General features: G+C 41.1%; 2 protein-coding genes across 2 annotated transcripts; both read right to left on the bottom strand.

The window, feature by feature from the left end:
- Positions 1-6,287: 6,287 nt before the first annotated feature.
- LOC311118454 (succinate dehydrogenase assembly factor 4, mitochondrial-like) lies at positions 6,288-14,592 on the bottom strand. Its single transcript, XM_084157630.1, has 3 exons — positions 14,451-14,592; positions 9,213-9,326; positions 6,288-6,940 (listed from the first exon to the last, which is right to left on the bottom strand). The coding sequence occupies exons 1-3, from the start codon at positions 14,527-14,529 to the stop codon at positions 6,831-6,833; spliced, it is 303 nt and encodes a 100-aa protein (XP_084013756.1). The 5' UTR covers positions 14,530-14,592; the 3' UTR covers positions 6,288-6,830.
- A 3,652-nt stretch (positions 14,593-18,244) lies between these two features.
- Positions 18,245-21,648, bottom strand: LOC311127142 (T-cell leukemia homeobox protein 1-like; the record flags this gene model as incomplete). The annotated part of the gene is made up of 3 exons (XM_084158907.1): positions 18,245-18,455; positions 19,750-19,987; positions 21,204-21,648. The coding sequence occupies 3 exons, from the start codon at positions 21,646-21,648 to the stop codon at positions 18,245-18,247; spliced, it is 894 nt and encodes a 297-aa protein (XP_084015033.1).
- Positions 21,649-23,242: the final 1,594 nt, after the last annotated feature.

The raw sequence follows: 23,242 nt of genomic DNA, 5'->3' as shown, positions 1-23,242 counted from the left end.
TTGTGTTATGACAAGGTAGGGTTGGTATACAGAAGATAGACCTATTTGGTAAAAGACCAAGTCCATATTATGGCAAGAACAGCTCAAATAAGCAAAGAGAAACGACAGTCCATCATTACTTTAAGACATGAAGGTCAGTCAATACGGAACATTTCAAGAACTGAAAGTTTCTTCAAGTGCAGTCGCAAAAACCATCAAGCGCTATCATGAAACTGGCTCTCATGAGGACCGCCACTGGAAAGGAAGACCCAGAGTTACCTCTGCTGCAGAGGATAAGTTCATTAGTTACCAGCCTCAGAAATTGCAGCCCAAATAAATGCTTCACAGAGTTCAAGTAACAGACATCTCAACATCAACTGTTCAAAGGAGATTGCGTGAATCAGGCCTTCATGGTCGAATTGCTGCAAAGAAACCACTATTAAAGGACACCAATAAGAAGAAGAGACTTGCTTGTACATAAAGCAGGAGGAGGATGTGTGATGGTGTGCTTTGCTGGTGACACTGTTGCTGATTTATTTAGAATTCAAGGCACACTTAACCAGCATGGCTACCACAGCATTCTGAAGCGATACGCCATCCCATCTGGTTTGCGCTTAGTGGGACTATCATTTATTTTTCAACAGGACAATGACCCAACACACCTCCAGGCTGTGTAAGGGCTATTTGAGCAGGGAGAGTGATGGAGTGCTGCATCAGATGATCTGGCCTCCACAATCACCTGTCCTCAACCCAATAGAGATGGTTTGAGATGAGAAGGAAAAGCAGCCAACAAGTGCTCAGAATATTTGGGAACTCCTTCAAGACTGTTGGAAAAGCATTCCAGGTGAAGCTGGTTGAGAGAATGCTAAGAGTGTGCAAAGCTGTCATCAAGGCAAAGTGTGGTTACTTTGAAGAATCTAATGATTCCATACGTGTTATTTCATAGTTTTGATGTCTTCACTATTATTCTACAATGTAGAAAATAGTAAAAATAAAGAAAAAACCTTGAATGAGTAGGTGTGTCCAAACTTTTGACTGGTACTGTATGTTTATGGCAGTAATTCTGAAAAACATCTTTATTTTATAACAGAGAGAACAAATGGGAATATTTGTGCAATCAAAAGGGAATATTCACAAGGTACAGACCACACCAACGGTATATGTTTAAGATATTGAATGGAGTAAGTGACAGACAGGAGTTGGGGGCTCAACCTTACCCACTTTGTATGACACTTGAACTTTGCATGTCACGTGACTGGATCACAACCAGTCATATTTAGTATACATAAAAGCAACGTTCAGGGAATTTCATTAATTTTGTACTTGAAGGGTGAATAGAAAAACTTGCACAGACCGCTGAAGGTGCTAGTACATTACTGCCATCTAGTGGATGAATATGTTTACAACATTTTCTGCAAATACACTACAATTCAGCCAAATGAGATTTCACACAGGATTAATAATGGTAACTTCAACCCATGTCAGATTATAATAATTTTGGGGGTACTTTTTACCCCTTTTTCTCCCCAATTGGTAGTTTGCTGCACTGCTCGCTTAACCTGGAAGCCAGCCGCAGCAATGTGTCAGAGGAAAACCTGTACAACTGGGGACCGAAGTCAGCGTGCATGCGCCCGGCCCACCACAAGGAGTCCTTAGAGCGTGATGGGACAAGGACATCCCGGCCGGCCAAACCCTCCCCTAACCCGGACGACGCTGGGCCAATTGTGCGCCGCCTCATGGGTCTCCCGGTCGCGGCCAGCGACGCCTCAAGCACTGTGATGCAGTGCCTTAGACCGCTGCGCCACTTGGGAGGTCCTAACCCATGTCAGATTTAACAATATTGGATACCTTATTGTACATACAGTACCAACACATAATGAAGCATAATAATAGAGCCTGTCACTTCATCCAAAGTGCTTTACAGTAAAATGTTTAAACAGGCCTAAAAACAGGAAATGCTAGCTGAAGTGGATATTGACTGCATTTGGCCAGTAGTGAATAGATGTGTAAAGACAAAGTAATATCACAAAATCTAATTTTGTAAAATATTATATTTCATTATGAATCACAGGTAAAATGCAGCAATTACATTTCCTTGTATTACTTATAAAGAGAAGGGAGGTAGGGGGAGTGGGAGTTTATTCAACCAATCCCATCTATGCACTCTTGTCCCACATCCCTCCATATGCCATCTGTCAACTTTCAGTAAAAACCACACTTGAAGCAAATTTTAACATAGAATCAAACCGATTTAATCAAAAGGCAGTTAAACAAGAGTGAGCCAAGTTTAGCATGCGTTCGGCAGAACGCACCACCCTCTGGAGAGCCCTGCGGTTGTTGGGCCGTGATACAGCCCGACAGGATGCTCTCAATTGGGCATCTGTAAAAGTTTGTGAGGGTTTTAGGTGCCAAGCCAAATTTCTTCAGCCTCCTGAGGTTGAAGAGTCTCTGTTGCGCCTTCTTCACCACACCGTCTGCGTGGGTGGACCATTTCAGTTTGTCAGTGATGTGTATGTCAAGGAACATGAAGCTTTCCACCATCTCCATTGCGGTCCCGTCGATGTGGATAGGGGGGTGCACCCTCTGCTGTTTCCTGAAATCCACAATCTCCTTTGTTTTGTTAACGTCGGCCACGGAGAAGGAGAGCCCACAGTCCTTGGTAGTGGGCCACGTCGGTGACACTGTGTTATCCTCAAAAGCGGGCGAAGAAGGTGTTTAGCTTGTCTGGAAGCGAGACGTTGGCGACGTGGCTGGTTTTCCTTTTGTAGTCTGTGATCATCTGTAGACCCTGCCACATACGTCTCGTGTCTGAGCCGTTGAATTGTGACTCCACGTTGTCTCTATACTGATGTTTTGCTAGTTTAATTGCCTTGCGGAGTGAGTAGCTACACAATTTGTATTCTGCCATATTCCCAGTCACCTTGTCATGGTTAAATGCGGTGGTTCGCGCTTTCAGTTTTGCGAGAATGCTGCCATCTATCCACGGTTTCTGGATAGGGTAGGTTTTATTAGTCACAGTGGACACAACATCTCCTATACACTTCCTGATAAACTCAGTCATAGTTTCAGTGTATTCGTTTAAATTATTTTCGCAAGCTACCCGGAACATATCCCAGTCCGCGTGATCAAAAACAATCTTGAAGCGTGGATTCCGATTGGTCAGACCAGCGTTGAATAGTCCTTAGCACGGGTACTTCCTGTTTGAGTTTCTGCCTATAGGAAGGGAGGAGCAAAATGGAGTCGTGGTCAGATTTGCCGAAAGGAAGGCTGGGGAGGGCCTTATAACCATCCTGGAAGTTCGAATAGCAATGATTTTAGCAGCCCGAGTACAACATTCGATGTGTTGATAGAACTTCGGCAGCCTAGTCCTCAAATTTGCTTTTTTTAAATCCCCGGCTACAATAAAATGCAGCCTCAGGATATGCGGTTTTCAGTTTGCATAAAAGTCCAGTGAGGTTTGAGGGCCGTCGTGGTATCGGCTTGAGGGGGGATATACACGGCCGTGACTATAACCGAAGAAAATTATCTTGGGAGATAATACGGTCGGCATTTGATTGTGAGGTATTCTAGGTCGGGTGAACAAAAGGAGTTGAGTCCCTGTATGTTACTACAATTACACCATGAGTCGTTAATCATGAAAACACACACCTCCGCCCTTCTGCTTCCCAGAGAGATATTGATTTCTGTCTGCATGATGAACTGGGAATCCATCTGGCTAGACCGATTGAGACAGAATATCCCCAGAGAGCCATGTTTCCGTGAAACAAAGTATGTTACAGGCCCTGATGTCTCTCTGGAAAGAAATCCTTGCCCTGAGCTCGTCAACTTTGTTATCCAAAGACTGAACATTAGCGAGTAGTATACTTGGAAGCGGTGGGTGGTGTGCGCTCCTCCTAAGTCGAACCAGCAGGCCGCTCCGAGTGCCTCTCCTCCACCAGCGATGTTTTGGGTCAGCCGCTGGAATCAGTTCAATTGCCCTGGGGAGAGCAAACAAAGGATCTGCTTCGGGAAAGTCGTATTCCTGGTCATAATGCTGGTGAGTTACCGCCGCTCTGATATCCAATAGTTTTTCCCGGCTGTATGTAATGATACAAAACACTTTCTGAGCTAATAATGTAAAAACATAATACATAAAAAACAAAGTTTCCTAAGAGCTAGTCGCGAGGCCGCCATCTTCGTCGGCGCCAGGTTCATTGGCATGCTAACTTCATAATAGGTTCTGCATCTTAGCTAACATTAGTATTGTTATCTTCCTGTCACACTCACACAATCTAATCCTTTTCTTTGTGCTGCCAACCTTAAGCCTCTTGAATATTTTGAGGGTGTATGAACAAAACGAAAAACAAAAATTGAATAAATGTTTTTTGTTTTCCGTTATTCCATAACCAAATTTGACAATAAATGAGCATAGAAGTCGATTTCTGATTTTCATTTTTCCAATTCAGAAATATAAATCGAAGAAAATGCCGTATTCTGTTTTTCCATTCTGCGTTTCCACTCGGAATACAAAATAAGGAAATGTATGGATGGTGACAGCACATTCACAAGAATGATCAATGTAAACTACAGACTTACTCTATGTACCAGAGGCTACTGCATTTCAGGTAGCCAATTTCTATATTGAACCAGTTCTAAAATGACATTAACATCCCAGCCCCTAGCTCACAAAAACCCTGCTCTCAGTCCTGGCCATTTAACAAAGGTCTTCACACCACGAGAGGCTCAAACAGAACATACCGTTTTCTTAAGCGCGTGCCTGTTGAATGAATATATGTCAACAAAAAAATATTGCAATGGACGCATCCTTACGGCAACATTTGTTTCACTACATTCCTTCCTGTGACAAAGATACAACCAGAGATACTGTATATAATGACTAGATTGTCTTATTTCCATCAGAACAATGGGAGTCGTCCCAAAGGCGGAAGGCAGGCGGTCTGCTTATCACTGTATTCCCGTGTGGACAAATTGACGATCCTCTTTCTTTGCCTCTTCCTCTCAACATCAGAAAAGGAAATAGTTCAATAGAGCTCACCATCTTGTAGTCCTAAAAACCGGAAATTAGTTACGTCTTGTTCGTTCAGCCATTCATATGGGGAAAATGAATGGAGAAAGGATAGGGTTTTGGGATAAAAGCCTAAAATAAAGGTCAGAGGTTACTACACAGGCTTAGGATATTGTATAGGTTTGTTCTATGAGATAGTCAGTTAATATGACCTTCATGAATTACATAATGCTCAAAAATTCACAGTGACATTAGCTGACGAAGATCTCATAAAACAAAATGTATAAAAGATATCCTAAGCCTGTGTTTACCAGAGACCTTATTTTCAGCATTTATCCAAAAACCCTAGCTACAAAAACTCCATTAATATTCCCAAAGGCTTTGTCCAACGAACCATGGCGGAGCTAGTGCCTAAAAAAAGACGCCATTACTATTGCTCTGCTGCTACTCTCAACCAATGAGATGAGCAGACAGCTCCCAGACTGTAGCTAACACTAACCTCTAGTGGGGGGCCACATCTGTAAGAAACTAGTATATACATTCGTTTTGTGCACATTGTTCACAGTATTTCATCATTTAATATCACAACTGAACTCAATACGGGTCAATAAGGACTTATTGGTGTGCTGGTATTAGAACACTTTTGTTATCTCAGTTTGTGTTACAAATTTCTCAATACAGCCACACGCAACAGATGGCTCCACTGCTTCAATACTGAACAAAAATATAAACGCAACATGTCAAGTGTTGGTCCCATGTTTCATGAGCTGCAAAAAATATCCCTGAAATTTTCCATTCGCACAAAAAACTTTTTGCTCTCAAATGTTGTGCACAAATTTGTTTACATCCCTGTTGGTGAGCATTTCTTCTTTGCCAAGATAATCCATCCACCTGACAGGTGTGGCATATCAAGCTGATAAAATGTATGTCAAATTGACTGATTTCTTTCTATGAACTGTAACTCAGTCAAATCTTTTAAAATTGTTGCATGTTGCGTTAATATTTTTGTTCAGTACATGTTACAGGGTAAGGGCGTGCCAGTCAGACAATAAGACGTAGAAGAGCCGGTCAGGTATGGATGTCAGGTGGCTGCCTGTTGAGTGTCGGTGAGCAGGAGCACTTCCCTTCATTGTATAGTACGCATAGAATCGATAAACAACCGAGAGCCAGGAAAGAGAAAGGGTGTTGAGTGACAAGAGACATGCGCTAATGTAGGAATACTGACGATCAGAGGCATTGTAGATGACTCCTCAATATCATGAACATACATCAAAAAGTGAAAACATGCCAGAGTAATCTCCAGAATTTTTACAATTGTATTTATTCACAACATTGACATCTCTGTACAGGAAGTAATAACCTTGCATGACAATCACTCACTATCAGTGGAGGCTGCCGAGGGCAGGACGGCTCATAAAATTGGCCAGAATTGGAGTGAATGGAATGGCATCAAAAATCTTGTTTGGGGGGGGGGTATCATTCCATTCACTCCATTCCAGCTATTACGCTCCATTTCAGCCATTATGAGCCATCCTCCCTCAGCAGCCTCCACTGTTCACTGTCATCATGTCTCATCATCATCATCATACATTTCAACAAATGAAGACAATATCAGTGTGCAACGTGAGTATTGCACCATAAAAAGTAAGAGACTGTTCTACAGACTACATGTGTATAAATGTGAAATACAATCAGATTGTATCGTTCATGGGGAAATAGTCCAGCCTGATTCAGTATGGTGCACCATTCCTGGTCTCTTGCACAACAGTCCTCAGACATAGATGCATAAGTTATAGCTAAAGTATGTCCAGTCCACATCGCATGTGTAATATACCAGGTATGGAAACTAGAAGTCGACACAGCGGCCCTTCCTCTCCCAGTCCCCGTAGCGCGTGGGTTCTGGGCCCCGGGGCCCCCCCTGCTCCTTAGTGGCTGGGTTCACACCATCAGGGAACTCTGGAAAATCAATGGGGAATGATTACAGTGTGAGAGGTAATGGAGCATCCTAGAAGGTATCTGCAACATTTTGCTTTATCTGCAACAGTGAATAAACCGTGCATTCGGAAAGTATTCATACACCTTGACTTTTTCCACATTTTGTTACGTGACAGCCTTATTCTAAAATTGATTAAATTGTTTTTTCCCCCTTCAATCTACACACAGTACCCCATAATGACAAAGCAAAAACAGGTTTAGACATTTTTGCAAATTCATTAAATATACAAATCTGAAATATCACATTTACATAAGTATTCAGACTCTTTACTCAGTACTTTGTTGAAGCACCTTTTGCAGCGATTACAGCCTCGAGTCTTCTTGGGTATGACGCTACAAGCTTGGTACACCTGTATTTGGGGAGTTTCTCCCATTCTTCTCTGCTGATCCTCTCAAGCTCTGTCAGGTTGGATGGGGAGCATCTCTCCAGAGATGTTTGATCGGGTTCAAGTCCGGGCTCTGGCTGGGCCACTCAAGGAAATTCAGAGACTTGTCCCGAAGCCACTCTTGCTTTGTCTTGGCTGTGTGTTTAGGGTCTTGTCCTGTTAAAAGGTGAACCTTCGCCCCAGTCTGAGGTCCTGAGCGCTCTGGAACAGGTTTTCATCAAGGATCTCTCTGTACTTTGCTCCGTTCAGCTTTCCCTCAATCCTGACTAGTCTCCCAGTCCCTGCCGCTGAAAAACATCCCCACAGCATGATGCTGCCACCACCATGCTTCACCATAGGGATGGTGCCAGGTGTCCTCCAGACGTGACGCTTGGCATTCAGGCCAAAGAGTTCAATCTTGGTTTCATCAGACCAGATAATCTTGTTTCTCATTGTCTGAGAGTCCTTTAGGTGGCTTCCGTCTGGCCACTCTATCATAAACGCCTGATTGGTGGAGTGCTGCAGAGATGGTTGTCTTTCTAGAAGGTTCTCACATCTCCACAGAAGAACTCTCGAGCTCTGTCAGTGACCATCGGGTTCTTGGTCACCTCCCTGACCAAGGCCCTTCTCCCCCGATTGCTCAATTTGGCCGGCCAGCTCTAGGAAGAGTCTTGGTGGTTCCAAACTGCTTCCATTTAAGAACGATCGAGGCCATTGTGTTCTTGAGGACCTTCAATGCTGCAGAATTTTTTGGTACCCTTCCCCAGATCTGTGCCTCGACACAATCCTGTCTTGGAGTGCTACGGACAATTCCTTCGACCTCATGGCTTGGTTTTTGCTCTGACATGCACTGTAAACTGTGGGACGTTATATAGACAGGTCTGTGCCTTCACAAATCATGTCCAATCAATTGAATTTACCACAGGTGGACTCCAATCAAGTTGTAGAAACAGGATGCACCCGAGTCTGAGTACTTATGTAAATAAGGTATTTCTGTTCTTTATAAATCTGCAAAAATGTCTAAAAATCTGTTTTCGCTTTGTCATTATTGGGTATTGTGTGTAGATTGATGAGGAAAATGTTTTATTTAATCAATTTTAGAATAAGGCTGTAACGTAACAAAATGTGGAAAAAGGGAAGGGGTCTGAATACTTTCCGAATGCACTGTATGTATACTGTACAAAAATATAAACAAAACACGTAAAGTGTTCGTCCCATGTTTCATGAGCTGAAATAAAACATCCCTGAAATGTTCCATACGCACAAACATCTTATTTCTCTCATATATGTTGTGCACAAATTTGTTTACATCCCTGTTAGTGAGCATTTCGCTTTTGCCAAGATAATCCATCCACCTGACAGGTGTGGCATATCAAGAAGCTGATTAAACAGCATGATCATTTAACAGGTGCACCTTGTGCTGGGGACAATAAAAGGCCACTAAAATGTGCAGTTTTGTCACAACACAATGCCACGTCTCAAGTTGAGGGAGCGTGCAATTGGCATGCTGACTGCAGGAATGTCCACCAGTGCTGTTGCCAGATAATTTAATCTACCTACCATAAGCCGCCTCCGTCATTTTAGAGAATTTGGCAGAACATCCAACTGGCCTCACAACCGCAGACCACGTGGTGGTTGTCACACCAGATACTGACTGGTTTTCTGAGCCACACCACTACTTTTTAATGTATTTAATTAAAGGTATCTGTGACCAACAGATGCATACCTGTATTCCTAGTCATGTGAAATCCATTGTTTAGGGCCTAATTAATTAATTTCAATTGACTGCTTTCCTTATATTAACAGTAACACATTAAAATCTTTGAAATTGTTGCATTTATATTTTTGTTCAGTGTAATTTGTCCTACTTTCAAGGGGATCCTTTATCTTCTCATCATTCGTGTCAAAGCGGCCCTGGGGGGTTTTGGCCTTGCGCAGTGGCTCCTTGTCCTTCGCTGCTCTACTTGCTGTCCGCAAGCATCCTTTACACAAGAGAATCACATCACATTTGAGGCATTAACCACTTCATACCTAACCTAGAAGATTCATGTGTGTTGATATTTCAGTATGATTTTTACATATCAACATGAGATGATTGTTTAACAGGTGGCTTGAGAAGGGTATCAATCTCTAGGTTTAGACTTTCTAAACAAATTATGTGTGACAGTGTAGGAACCATTTCCTGGTTGCTAAAATTAAAATAGTTCGCCAAAACAAGCAAGTATACTGTAGAGATTCATTGTACCAGGGCTGCCAACTTTTGAAGAAAGCTTGGAGTGAGATTTGCTAGGTGAATTTCATTGCCCCCTGGCACAACCCCTAGATGGAAAATATTACTGTTTTAAAGCTAATTTCCTGCAATTCTACGTATTTTGACATGGCTTAGGCGCATGACCAGGGTGGACATTTTTTAAAATAAAAACCACAGGTCAGATGTATTCAGGATGCTTTGAACATTAAATGAGCTCAAAATTCAACGACTGTTACTTTGAGATTGTTTGGCCATGAAATGTAAAGTAACATTTTAATATCAATGGTCGATGGCAGTGGGTAACCAAATCATAGATTGTAGTCTCCTTGTCCATAGACTGCTTTCAAGGTATGGACACAAATTTTGTAATTTGGGTGAACTCTCTTTTCTGGAAGAAAATCCGGGTTGGCCTCCCCTGAAGAGCTGGGTGTTTGAAAATGTTCTTGTTATAACAATTCATTTCTCAAAATCACCCTACCTTCAAGAAAGATCGAATGAATATCAATATTCAGGTGGTTTATGCCTACTCGTTGAAGATCCTCGCCATCATCTTACTCTACATAGACAAAATAAACTCAGCAAAAAAAGAAATGTCCTCTCACCGTTAACTGCATTTATTTTCAGCAAACTTAACATGTAAATATTTGTATGAACATAACAAGATGCAACAACTGAGACATAAACAAGCTCCACAGACATGTGACTAAATTGAATAATGTGTCCCTGAACAAGGGGGGGGGGGGTCAAAATCAAAATCAAAAGTAACAGTCAGTATCTGGTGGCCACCAGCTGCATTAAGTACTGCAGTGTATCTCCTCATGGACTGCACCAGATTTGCCAGTTCTTGCTGTGAGATGTTACCCCACTCTTCCACCAAGGCACCTGCAAGTTCCCAGACATTTCTGGGGGGAATGACCCTAGCCCTCACCCGCCGATCCAACAAGTCCCAGACATGCTCAATGGGATTTAGATCCGGGCTCTTCGCTGGCCATGGCAGAACACTGACATTCCTGTCTTGCAGGAAATCACGCACAGAACGAGCAGTATGGCTGGTGGCATTGTCATGCTGGAGGGTCATGTCAGGATGAGCCTGCAGGAAGGGTACCACATGAGGGAGGAGGATGTCTTCCCTGTAACGCACAGCGTTGAGATTGCCTGCAATGACAACAAGCTCAGTCCGATGATGCTGTGACACACCGCCCCAGACAATGACGGACCCTCCACCTCATTCCTTCGACGATAAACGCGAATCTGACCATCACCCCAGTCGTCAGTGAAGAGCACTTCTGGAACATGTGAACTTTCATGTGCCTTAATAACAAACTTGTATACCATCTGTAAATACGAATAACAGTGTTAAATTACGAGCCTAGTTTGTTTAGCCACACAAAGACAGCAACCTTGGCTGAGATAATGAGTGGGCTGGGCATGCCGGGAGAGGAGTTCAGATTGGTCTGCCATGTAGCCCGCTTCTGTCTATAATATGAGCTGGTCAGTATGTGTAGGTAATCCTTTCTAACGCTGCTTTTTTAAATGATATCACGTAGTAGAACTGCATAAGTGTTGCTCTCCACTTTCTGGAGGACCGAGTTTTGAAATCAGTGGCATTAGAGTATGAGAGCTAAGGAGATGGAGAAAATAATATGTTTCTAATTTTGTCAGAAAGTCATTTTCATTTCAAGTTAAAGTGTACTGTTAGCTAGCTAGCTAACGTTAGCTGGCTGGCTAGCTAGCGAACGTTACGTGTATGATCTGTGTAGTAATATTATTCGTATCGCAGAGCCATTTGCATTGCTAGTTATAGCTCTATGTTAGCTAGCTAACATTGAACCTGATTGGTTAGCTACAGTGGCTTGCGAAAGTATTCACCCCCCTTGGCATTTTTCCTTTTTTGTTGCATTACAACCTGGAATTAAAATTGATTTTTTGGGGGTTTGTATCATTTGATTTACACAACATGCCTACCACTTTGAAGATGCAAAATATGTTTTCTTCTGAAACAAACAAGACAGACAAAAAAACAGAAAACTTGAGCGTGCATAACTATTCACCCCCCCAAAGTCAATACTTCGTAGAGCCACCTTTTGCAGCAACTACAGCTGCAAGTCTCTTGGGGTATGTCTCTATAAGCTTGGCCCATCTGGGATTTTTGCCCATTCTTCAAGGCAAAACTGCTCCAGCTCCTTCAAGTTGGATGGGTTCCGCTGGTGTTCAGCAATCTTTAAGTCATACCACAGATTCTCAATTGAATTGAGTTCTGGGCTTTGACTAGGTCATTCCAAGACATTTAAATGTTTCCCCTTAAACCACTCGAGTGTTGCTTTAGCAGTATGCTTAGGGTCATTGTCCTGCTGGAAGGTGAACTTCCGTCCCAGTCTCAAATCTCTGGAAGTCTGAAACAGGTTTCCCTCAAGAATTTCCCTGTATTTAGCGCCATTCCATCATTCCTTCAATTCTGACCAGTTTCCCAGTAGATTGGGCCACATTGATGCGTCACATGAAAACAAACATGTCTGACTTCAGTGTTTGAGGGTCTACATAACGAATAAATCAGTACATACGTATTGGACGTGGGGGAAATTGGAAGAGTAGGGGGAGTCGGAGGAGAAATGTCATCCCTAGACAAGGCAAGAACTAGATGCATTTCAGGAGAAGTGCAGTACTATCATAAGGAGAGTTATACTTGGAATACAGAGGAGGAAGGGAGGGAAAAAGAGAGGCAGAGGAGGTCTAACAGAGAGAGGGAGGAAGAGGGTGAGCTTGAGTCAGTTAAAAATTGCGAGATGGTTTGTTAAAGAAAATGGTAGAAAGTGTAAACAGAGTGAGTTGAAGACAGGAGGAGAAATGGAAGTGAATGAGGGCGAAATATCGGAGGTGGTAGGTGTGGTGAAGTTGTCGGAAGTTGTCGGAGCACGAGGTTTGCACCGAGGGTCAGGATAAAGATGAGTCTGTGACAGTAGGAATTACGTTTTTTGAAAAAATGGACCCTTGCCTTTTGGCTGATCCATTTGTGGTTTCAGGGTAGGTGAAAAGAGTTGGGTGCTGTGAAATCGGTGAGGGTAACCAGAAGTGTTCTAGTGATAATTGTTTGTGTTTCTGCTGGTCAGAGGGATCAGGCGCGCTGTGTTAAACGAATGGGGGCAAGAAATGTGAATTGTTTTGTTCTCAAGAAAAAGGGCACCATTGAACGGCGTGATTAGTGGGGTAGCAGTATATGTGAAAGCTGACCAACTGAAGGGGAAGATTCCCAGTGTTTGTGATGCTTGTCGTTTGGTGCAACGCAGACAGGGTGGCATGAGTGGAGAAACAGAAGAGTCATAGTCTGTTCTTTTGAGTTTTGATGTTGAGTCATTGCCCGACAAAGTGATGTTAGGATATATAAGTTATCCCGTACGAGCTTTTGTGCCGAATACATTATGTTGTTACAGGTGTCAAGCTTATGGGCATGTGGCAGCACTGTGTAGGAGGGAGGTTCCTAGGTGTGAGAAGTGTGCAGAAAGGCATGAGACAAAGGAATGTGTAGCATTGGGGAAAGTAGTGATATGTGTTAATTGTAGGGGTGCCCATGGGGCTGGGGATCCGAAATGTCTGGTGCGAGAGAGGCAGGTTGAGGTTTCCAGGGTTGAAGTAGTGCAGAAGTTGTCATATGCTGAGGCAGTGAAGAAAGTAGAGGAATATGGGTCAAGGGGGAGGGATCCTGAGAGGAATGGTGTGAGTAGTAGATCTGTACCAGTACAGAGGGATACACCAACAAGTGATGTTTCAGTAAGATTGGATTTTTGGCATTTATAGCAATGGTTATCAACTGTACTGAGGGATGGAACCTAAATCGCAGAAAATAGAGGATGTGGTGGCAGCTGCAGAGAGGTATTTGGGTGTGCGAGACTTGACATCAGAAGAGTTACAGGGTGTGTTAAGTGGTGGTGTCCCATCCCTTCAGGCTGTAGGCCTGAAGTGGGAATAAATAGATTTAAATAGTGGAGTATGGTAGATTTGAATATCATTATTTATTTTTTGTGATTGTAGTATTAGATGGTAGGGTATTTTTTTCATTTTTTTTAAAGCTAAGTATAGGGAGTTATACTCCAGTCTGCTAGCTGGTGGTAATGCAACATTTACTGGATTCCAACCGCCGTTAAACCTCACCGAAGAAGAAGTAGTAGTAGTAGTAGTAGTAGTAGTAGTAGTCTCACGGCCAATGCGTGAGAGTTGGCAGCTCTGTTGTACCATCTATACCGCTGTGAAATATATTTTCCATAAACAAAGAAATTGTATTTTCAGCTGGTGTACAAATCCTAAAGTAAAAGATGAAAAAAAAAATAACTTAACGGGAAGCATAGAAATAGCGCACATAGAACAGATCTACCGCTTCTTAGACTTTCTTTCAATTAGAATGACAGATCTATAAATCACATTTCTATGCAAGTTTGGTCAGGTCGCCCAAATAAGTGACATATTGCAGCTTTAAGCAAGCTAGCCAATTGTATTATTAGCAAGCTTACTTATTATCAAGCTAGCTAAAAACCTTATTGGTTAAAAAATTGCTCCCACTTCAAAACCACTCAACACAATCATGTCGTTTTTACCACTTCCCAGTTTTCCTGTGTATTTATTTCATTCTCGTCTACTTTTCTTATTTATCGTGTGTATTTATTTTATATGACTTAGGCTAGTATTACTACATTTCTTAGGAAGAGCTTGCAAATAAGCGTTTCACTGTCCTAATTACGCCTGCTGTATATTTTGCACGTGACAAATAAACGTCGATTTTGATGTTGTTTAGTTTACTAGCTAGCAAGCATGCGCACATTGCGGTTAGGCTTTGAGAAACGACACTTCGAGTTAAGACACGCACCTGTAAAAGCAGACTCCACGACTAACCCTTGGGTCACATGGCGTATCGATGTAGAAGCACATACGCGTAGGAGAGACATATTGCTTGCCGTTAGCTAGATACACTGGCTTGTTAAGAAAGGTCAAACAGTCATTTACACAATTGTATGGTGTTTTGGCAAGCTTTAATTACGTCTGTAACGTCATCATATTGCGACAAAATGAACCCTGCATTAACTACGTATGGCCACCAGGGCGAGCCAAAGTAAAGGGTTTGAGTCAATCAGGGTGCAGTGCAATTTGGGATCCTTGGGACGTCCCTATCCTAAACCCTAACCTTAACCTCTACTCTTACCCTAACCCTTACCTAACTCTAACTTTAACCATTTTAAATGTCAACATCAATGGGAGGTAACGTCAGAGTTGGGGTGTCCTAAGGATCCCGTATAGCATTGACCGTCAGTCAGGCATTGGGATCAGATGCAGCCTTGGACACAACACAACCTACCACCACCGGTATGTCCTTGTGTAAGTGCTTTCATCATCATGTCTTCTGGATGCAGAACGTGAGATAACATCATTATGAATGTCTGTGGGAAAATGCATGGGTCTATGTTCTTCTCCTTAAAAAGTGTATGCATGTGTGCATGTCTGAAAAAGTCTATTTTCATTGGCATGGCTATTTGTGACACACACAGATTGATGTTTCTCATGGGTTCTCTTGCATTCCTTGGATCCTTTATCACTAAAAACAGTGAAGTGTGGAAGAAGTATGGTAACCTATCAATCCACCGATCAGTGGTCCAGAGGAGATGAGAAAATAAATCCTTGTTAAAAATTGGGATACAGCTTTGGTATTTTTTTATTTTTATTTGTTTTAACCTTTATTTAACTAGGCAAGTCAGTTAAGAACAAATTCTTCTTTACAATGACGGCCTACACCGGCCAAACCCGGACGACGCTGGGCCAATTGTGCGCCGCCCTATGGAATGCTTTTATGGACATTATTTAGTATTTTCTTATATGTTAAACAAGATAACTAATGGGTTAGAAGAGCCAAACATTTATCAAATATAAAACCATGAATACAAATACTACAAATAATACAAAATCATTTAATACACATTCGTAACGTACAAATTGCCCTATTCTGGTCATGATGATTAAACAATGATTGCAGGATAAAGTCTGCAATTAACTATTTATTTTAAATGCAGTTCGAAATGAAAAATAACCTTGCTCCATTCATACATTTCAAATTCAGAGACATAGGCTACACATTGATTTATGGCTTTGCATGGAACAGTGATTCATCTGGGTCTAGAAGACAAGAGATTATACTGTAGCTAATTTGTCTCATACAGTCCTATTCATTAATATATAGGATTTATTGCAAATTAATTGTAGCAATGTTCATGAAGGACATGACACAGATCGGTTTATTGCAAATTATGTTTCAACTTCTTAATTAATGTTGTTCAGGATGTGCTGCTTTGTTTCCCTGGTGGTGAATGAAAAATGCATGGCCTTCAGTGACTCACTGTGGCTGTTATACATTACTGTAAAGAGGAGACTAAGCTGTAGCTCAGGGTTAATGCTCATTGGGAGTGTGTAGTGATAAATGCATTGCAACAATACAGATTAGGGAAGCAAAGCCCAATAAGATCAAACGGAGGACATGTTTGGAAATATCCATACTTCACACAGTATGTTACAAAAAGGAATAATAGCAACACAAGAACTGAGGAATATTTGTGGCTGTGTCACGAATATTGTTTGATTGTAGTTACGACAAGTGGAATTGTGGCAGAGAAAACAAGTAGTAAATGCTCACTTGGTCGAAATACAATAACATGTATTTGATTACATAAACCAAGCCTAAATAATTTTAATGTAATGAAAAAACAAATAAGAATACTGATTCAAAAAATAAAAATGAGAAGACTGATGAGGACACGAAAGAAATGCAAGGTGTTGCTTAAGCCCTCATTCTAATCTGCCACTCACTGTCCTTATCCACTTATTTTAATTGATGACCACCTTTTTTCCTTGAGGGCTTTGAAACAACTGAAAGCCAGCATGCTTGCTTGGTTTAGGAATTTTAGGGGTTTTGGAAAAGCCACTTAAGTGACGCTGCAGTGCTGATATTTCTGAGTAGATGGGGAAATTCTACCCTACATTCCTTTTTGACCATGGGGAGAGAGGCCCTGGACTAACTCTCACACACACACTGTCCTACAGCTGCATAAGATCAGCATCACACACACACACACACACACACACACACACACACACACACATACATACACTTTACAGTTGCAATGAGTGTCACACTAACACACAAGTACAGAGCCGCATACTCCATAATGTAGATTCACATTCATCATGATCAAGCAACCAGTATCAATCACTTGCTGGAAACACCCATTATAAAGGTCTGGTATTGACTAATAGGGCAGATATATGAGGGATGGTTCCTATAGTCAAAGAGGGTTCTGGCCATCAGTTGTCCCAGACACAGCAATGTAGTTCCTTCCATGTACTCCAAAATGAATGATGATCATTGGTTTAAAACAAAATATGACAAAAACACAAAGCACAACACTGCTGTATTAAGTCTTTAAAAATATTTCATATGGCCTTATAATTATAGCCATATGTATAAATGGATCACCATAACTTAAATTATTAGAGGACTATAGCCTAAAGTACAAGACAATTTAACAAATAACACCTTATTTTACAGCCATAATTCAGCTGTTTACCTGGTTTTTACTAAGAAATTGCATAGTAACAATGGATAGGCTACCTACCAGAAAAACAAAAAAAAACATTTTCACTTCAACAAACTCAAGGCAACATTAATATTGCTACCATGGTGGTGGTTTGAAAGACAAAATCAACAACTAATATCGGATAATTATTTAGGAAAATATTTAGCTAACTAATTTCTAAGCAAATACCAGGTAAATAGCAGACTGCAATAAAGTTTAATCCAAATTAATAAGTGCTTGAGTGATATGGTAAAAGGTCAAAGATAATTACTCATTTATAAGAGAGAAACTTGATGAGATGGTGAATTGTCACCTATTGTCATTGCTTCTTCCCTGCACAGAGAGAAAGGGGTTGCGTCTAGCCAACTGCTAAAACCTAATTTATAACCATTGTTAGCAATATAAACATTGTTATGAGATACAGATAGGCTACTGAATTTATGCCACGAATGGTCCTCTGTAGCTCAATTGGTAGAGCATGGTGCTTGTAACGCCAGGGTAGTGGGTTCGATCCCCGGGAACACCCATACCTAAAAATGTATGCACACATGACTGTAAGTCGCTTTGGATAAAAGCGTCTGCTAAATGGCATATTATTATTATTATTACGAATCGATAAATTTTTCTTGAATTAGGCCTATTCCTCAAATGATCAGGTATGAATATCTATACGTTTTCCTGTAAGAGAAAGTGCTAAAATAAGTGCTTACTTATTATTAACTTATATCAAGGTCTATCTATAGGCTTAGTCCATAATTAGGACTGGATTATGTTCTACTGAAAATTGTAAATAAAACTTCCGAAATGAATTCACGTAAAAACAGGCAGATAAACTGAAACTCAAAAAGCACGTTGCTATTGGGCTCGTGTCCTGGCTTAAGTTCACTGACACTATCAACCTAAACTTTTTTCGAGGCAGTGTCAGATAAATCCTGGTCCTCGTGTGTCATATTTTTTCAACTCCTCTTCATGATCTTAAAAAGTTGTTCCCTATATTACTACAATCACTTTAAAGAGAGAAAATAAAAGCGGTCAGAGTTTGTTATTCGCAGGCGGACACGCTGCTGATTTTGGCGGTGTTTTCAGTCCACGGCTGGAGGTTCTGAAGCGCAAACAAGGAGCTGTTATGTAGGCAGAGCGGGTCCGGGTTTGCCGGTTGGTTTATCGTTTTCTGAAAAGCCTCCTGTTGGAGTTGCATGAGGATCCGATTGGCCTGCTGTCGCTCTGCTTCTCTCTCCTCCGCTGTCTGGCGTCTAGAACACCGGAGACACAAGAGAGACACTGAGGCGTCAGAGGGAAATTATATCCAAACAGGCTGCGTCATATACGTACAGGCCTAGAGGCCTACATCACATTTTGACACAAAGTGAATGTCTTCTGGATTAATTTAAACACGTTTAATCAAGCATGATTAGCCTAGATTTTAACACATTGTTTGACAAAATTAGCCTGTAGGCTAAATTGCTTGCTTAAGCATTATTAACCTGTTGGCTAAAAGCTGATATCCAAATGCAAATTTCCCACAAAGTTCGACATTTTTCTCAGCCAACAATAGCCTATGTGGCAATAAATAAAGTTTTGGCAATTAATTTGTCTTCGTCTGATGGCCTAAATCTTTCTTTAGATTTTGCTGTTATGTTCTCCCATTGACTTCATACTTATTCTTAGGGCTAGGCTATATAACATCATATTTAATCGTTGATTGTTTTGTTATTTTTTAATTTTCTAAAATCCAATCTCCAGAGATGTATTTAACTGCTTCAGTAGATAGGCTACTGAAAATAACTTCTATATTAATGCGTAAAAGACGTGGACAAATAGGCCTTCCACTATTACCCACGATATGTTTCACCTGAAAATATCTTTAATAAAGACCTTAGAACACATTATTTTTGTCTGAAATAACATTATTTCGAAAGATGAAAAAAACATTTCACTTTTACAAGAGTAGTCATATGCTAAGGGAAATCATTATCCTACTTTTGTGGGATAGGATATAGTAAGTTGCCACAGAATGTAACTCATTATAAGACTCACTTTGTATTTTCCTTGACTGTTGCAAGACAATATTAATTAACTGAATGCAAAGGTTTAGAACCGAAAACGTCAATAATAAAATACTATTTACGACCTGGGGTAGACGTAGAAGTGGGGCCATTGGATTTATGTACATATTTTTATCAAATGCACACAATTAATTCATGGCATATAATACATAAAGACATCATTTTCTATGCGTTATTATATTAGAGTTAATATTTGTAAAATATCACCCAAATGTGTTGGCCTATTGCTATTTTTGTTGGGTTTGTAGCCTTCTTGGAGTGTAAATAAATAGCCCATGCTATACATAAAATCACCAACAGAGCTAAAACACACACACACGCGCGCGCAAGCGCGCACACACACACACACACACACACACACACACACACACACACACACACACACACACACACACAACAAACTATGACATTCCGCGCTGGAGAGTACACCTTATAGGCTACGTTAAATGTAGGCTATACAGATAATCATCAGTAATCTCACCTCCATTTTGTTCTTCTGTTCTGGAACCATGTTTTGACTTGCGCGTCAGTCATCTTGAGGGCCTTAGCCAAAGCCGCGCGCTCTGCGGAAGCCAGGTACTTCTGTCGGTGAAAGCGTTTCTCCAACTCGCAGATCTGCAGGCGGGTAAAAGACGTCCGGGGCTTTTTCTTCTTAGGGGGCGTTCGGTTCTGGTACGGGTGACCTACACGGCGTGTTACAGTGAGGGGTGAAAGCGCCACTGGATTGGGAGACGGATAGATAGGGGCAAAAGCAAGCAGCAAAATCAGAAAGAGAGCAGCAACATAGCAGCGAAGCAAGTTCAAGCAACGTCAGACTGAGAGGGGAGATCTATAGCTCGCAGGGAAAATTAAAGGGTTCAAATGCCGGAACTTGACACAAAGAAGTGCGAATTCAATATGAAATGTCAAATTCCTAGACCAAACATCCTATTGTTAACAGTCTACTCTGATACGTGCAGGCCTGAATGATATAAGTGGGAGGAAAAAACTTTAGTAAAAAAACTAATAATTAAAACCATCCCACTCTCTTAGAAAAAAAGGTTCTGTATAGAACCAAAAATGGTTTTATTGCTTGCTTCATATATGGCACCCCTAAATGTTCTATATAGAACCTTTTGTAGGGTTATTTGATCAAAAACCCAGGAGTTCTTCTTCAAAACCAAAATCTGTGTATTGTTTTTGCATTATTATTGCTAGGTATTACTGCACTGTTGGAGCTAGAAACACAAGCTTTTGGCTACACCTTCGATGACATATGCAAATCTGTGTACACAACCAATAAACTTTGATTTGATAATTGGTTCCTTATATAACCCTTGGGTTCCATATAGGGTTCTATATGGAAACAATTTCGGTTCTATATAGAACTTTAAGCGGTTCCATATATGAAGCAAGCATAGAACCCCTTTTGGATCCAGAACCTTTTTTTCTAAGAGTGTAGGCTTGAAGTTAACTTTTAAAATGTTGGTTTGAAGGATCATTTTCATGTTAAATCATGGAGCGCTAAGAAACAAGAATGGGTAGGTGTTAGCCTATACTTTGTTGTAGCCATTTGGGAAATGTAATTTAGGCTATTTCGATAGCATGCAGATGTCTTAGGCTATATTATCTATAAGTCAACGTTAATTGTAGGTGCTTCTTATGAGCTAGAAAGGCCTAATAAAATAAATAAAAGCCATTGGTGTTCATCAACTAAAATTGTCTCATGAAATTACACAGCGTGTTAAGCAGAAGCCTAGCATATGATTTATTATCGATTATTTTCAGAGCTAAGTTCATCAGAAAAAATAACTAGGCTACGTGCATTCAAGGACCAACATCAGAAACAAATAGCATGACAGGGATTGTCTCATGATAAACATGGCAACGCCATGCATATTGCTATTTAATTCCCAGACAACCAACCACATTTTATGTGCATTAGCGGTGGTCTACCTGTGAACCTGTCTTTGGTGTATCTTCTGTTGCTCTCCATCCAGGGGAAGGTAAATTCCGTCAGGTTGTTAATCGAGCCTGGCATGGTGGACATACCACCGGGGATGGACGAGTGTCCACTGTTCAGAGGCCGGTGCGCAGGCACACGGATGACTCCAGCCGCGTTAACGTTATTCCCACTGACGTTCATCCCCATGTTCATGTTATAGGTGCCGCTCAGATTGGCTACCCCATATGCGTTGCTGTTATATCCAGAGTTGTTGCCGGTGAAGTTACCGGTCATGGTGTTGTAGGCAGTGCTGACAACGCAGCCGAGTCCATAGTCCGACTCGGGCATCCTACCGCCGAGCATGCAGCTCTGATCCACATTGTTGAGGATGTGGTCGATCCCAAAGCTGATGGGCTCCACGTGAGTGTGATGGAGATGCGCTTCAATATGATCCATGGCCTCCGCGAGCCCCCCGCGAGTTACAGAGGTGCTCCACGCCGTGCGCCTTATCTTGGAGCTTAAAAACGTATTCTGCTCTCTCCAGTCGTTATCTAATAGGTGTGGGTGCATGTGTGCGTGAGAGAGTGTATGTGTGTGAGGCTAAACTAAAAGCGATTGTCTGTTTTTTTCTTCTTCCTTTTTGGCTCAGGCAGCCTTGCCGGCTGGAGTAAGAGAGCATCAATCAAAGTGCCAAATAGGCAGAGCGAGATTAAGACCCAATTTTAGGCCTCGAGGCTCAATTGGCTAAAGACACTACGGAGAGACCACAAGCTCATTCAGTGAAAGCTGCGCGCCTCCTCTATGGACTCGTGGCACACTTCATAAACACCAGGCGGAGTCTTGTGAAAGTAGGCAATGTTTATATTCTGTAGCCTATTTATTTCACCTCATGGTACAGTACATTTTCACAACATCAATTAAATAGGTGCGTGGTCAACTCCGTGCAAGCAGTGAAATTGTTTAACGTGCTTCGAGAGCTCCGTCCATCCATCCATCATAAATAATAAATGGATATAGGCCTCTGTGTTCAACTTATTTAAGGTAGGCCTAATCAAAGGTCTCTATTTGACCGTGTTTCTTGGGAACACAATTGAACTGGAAACAAATCTCTGGTCAAGCAAATACGCAACCCAACAATATTACGCACAATAAAACTCTATCGGTTATAATTGGGGAAAAACATCAACAAATAGCCAACTTTGTCTTGATACAAGGAAATTAAGAGGAAGTAAATCGATTAATAGCATACTAAACCTTTAGTTAACTGCATATCATAATGAATGTCAAACAGACCTACAATGTGCTCATCCTTTATATAAAACGTATTACTGGCATAGGCCCATGCGTAATTCCAAAGTTATTCAATTCACTTGTGAATTGTAGGTTCATCTCTTGATTCTATATTTCTTAGTAGCATAGCCTATATGTAATTAAAATCCAATACTTCCAAACATATCCATGCCATATACAGCAGGGGGAGTTTTTTAGGCTTTCAGGGAAAAAGAGCGATCAAATAGGCCAATTAAAGATAAGCATATCGCGTGCACAACTCCTATAATGATCTCCTATAATGACCCCATTATTTATTTATGTTTCCTATAGTGGCATCATTACAAAACGAATGGTTTTTAATTAGCCATTGACTGAGTGTGCATGTGTCAGTTACCCCCAGACATATTCAGGCTATTCACACACGCCTTGCATGCCTATCAAATATTTCGTGAAATAAAATTAAAATAGTATAAACCATTTGACTACAAACTCGGTATTTTGAATGCAACTGTCTTATTCACTCTGTATACGTCATTAATGATCAATGGCTTTGTATTATGTATTCAATAACATTCAAGTTAAAATGAATAAATATTGGCTACCTGTAACATATCTAAATAAAAGCCCAATAAATTATCAAAGCCAGTTTTCGGAATGCGTTATTAATCTAGACCTAATTAATTTGTATAAATTCAACAAACAAAAACACAACCTTTAAAACAATTAAATGAAAATGAAACCATATGGGTCATTGATTTTCTCTCCTCTCGAAAGCTTC

The sequence above is a fragment of the Coregonus lavaretus genome (assembly GCF_964263955.1).
Source record: "Coregonus lavaretus genome assembly, chromosome: 1".
Taxonomy (NCBI): Eukaryota; Metazoa; Chordata; class Actinopteri; order Salmoniformes; family Salmonidae; genus Coregonus; species Coregonus lavaretus.
This window is presented reverse-complemented; position numbering and strand designations above follow the sequence as displayed.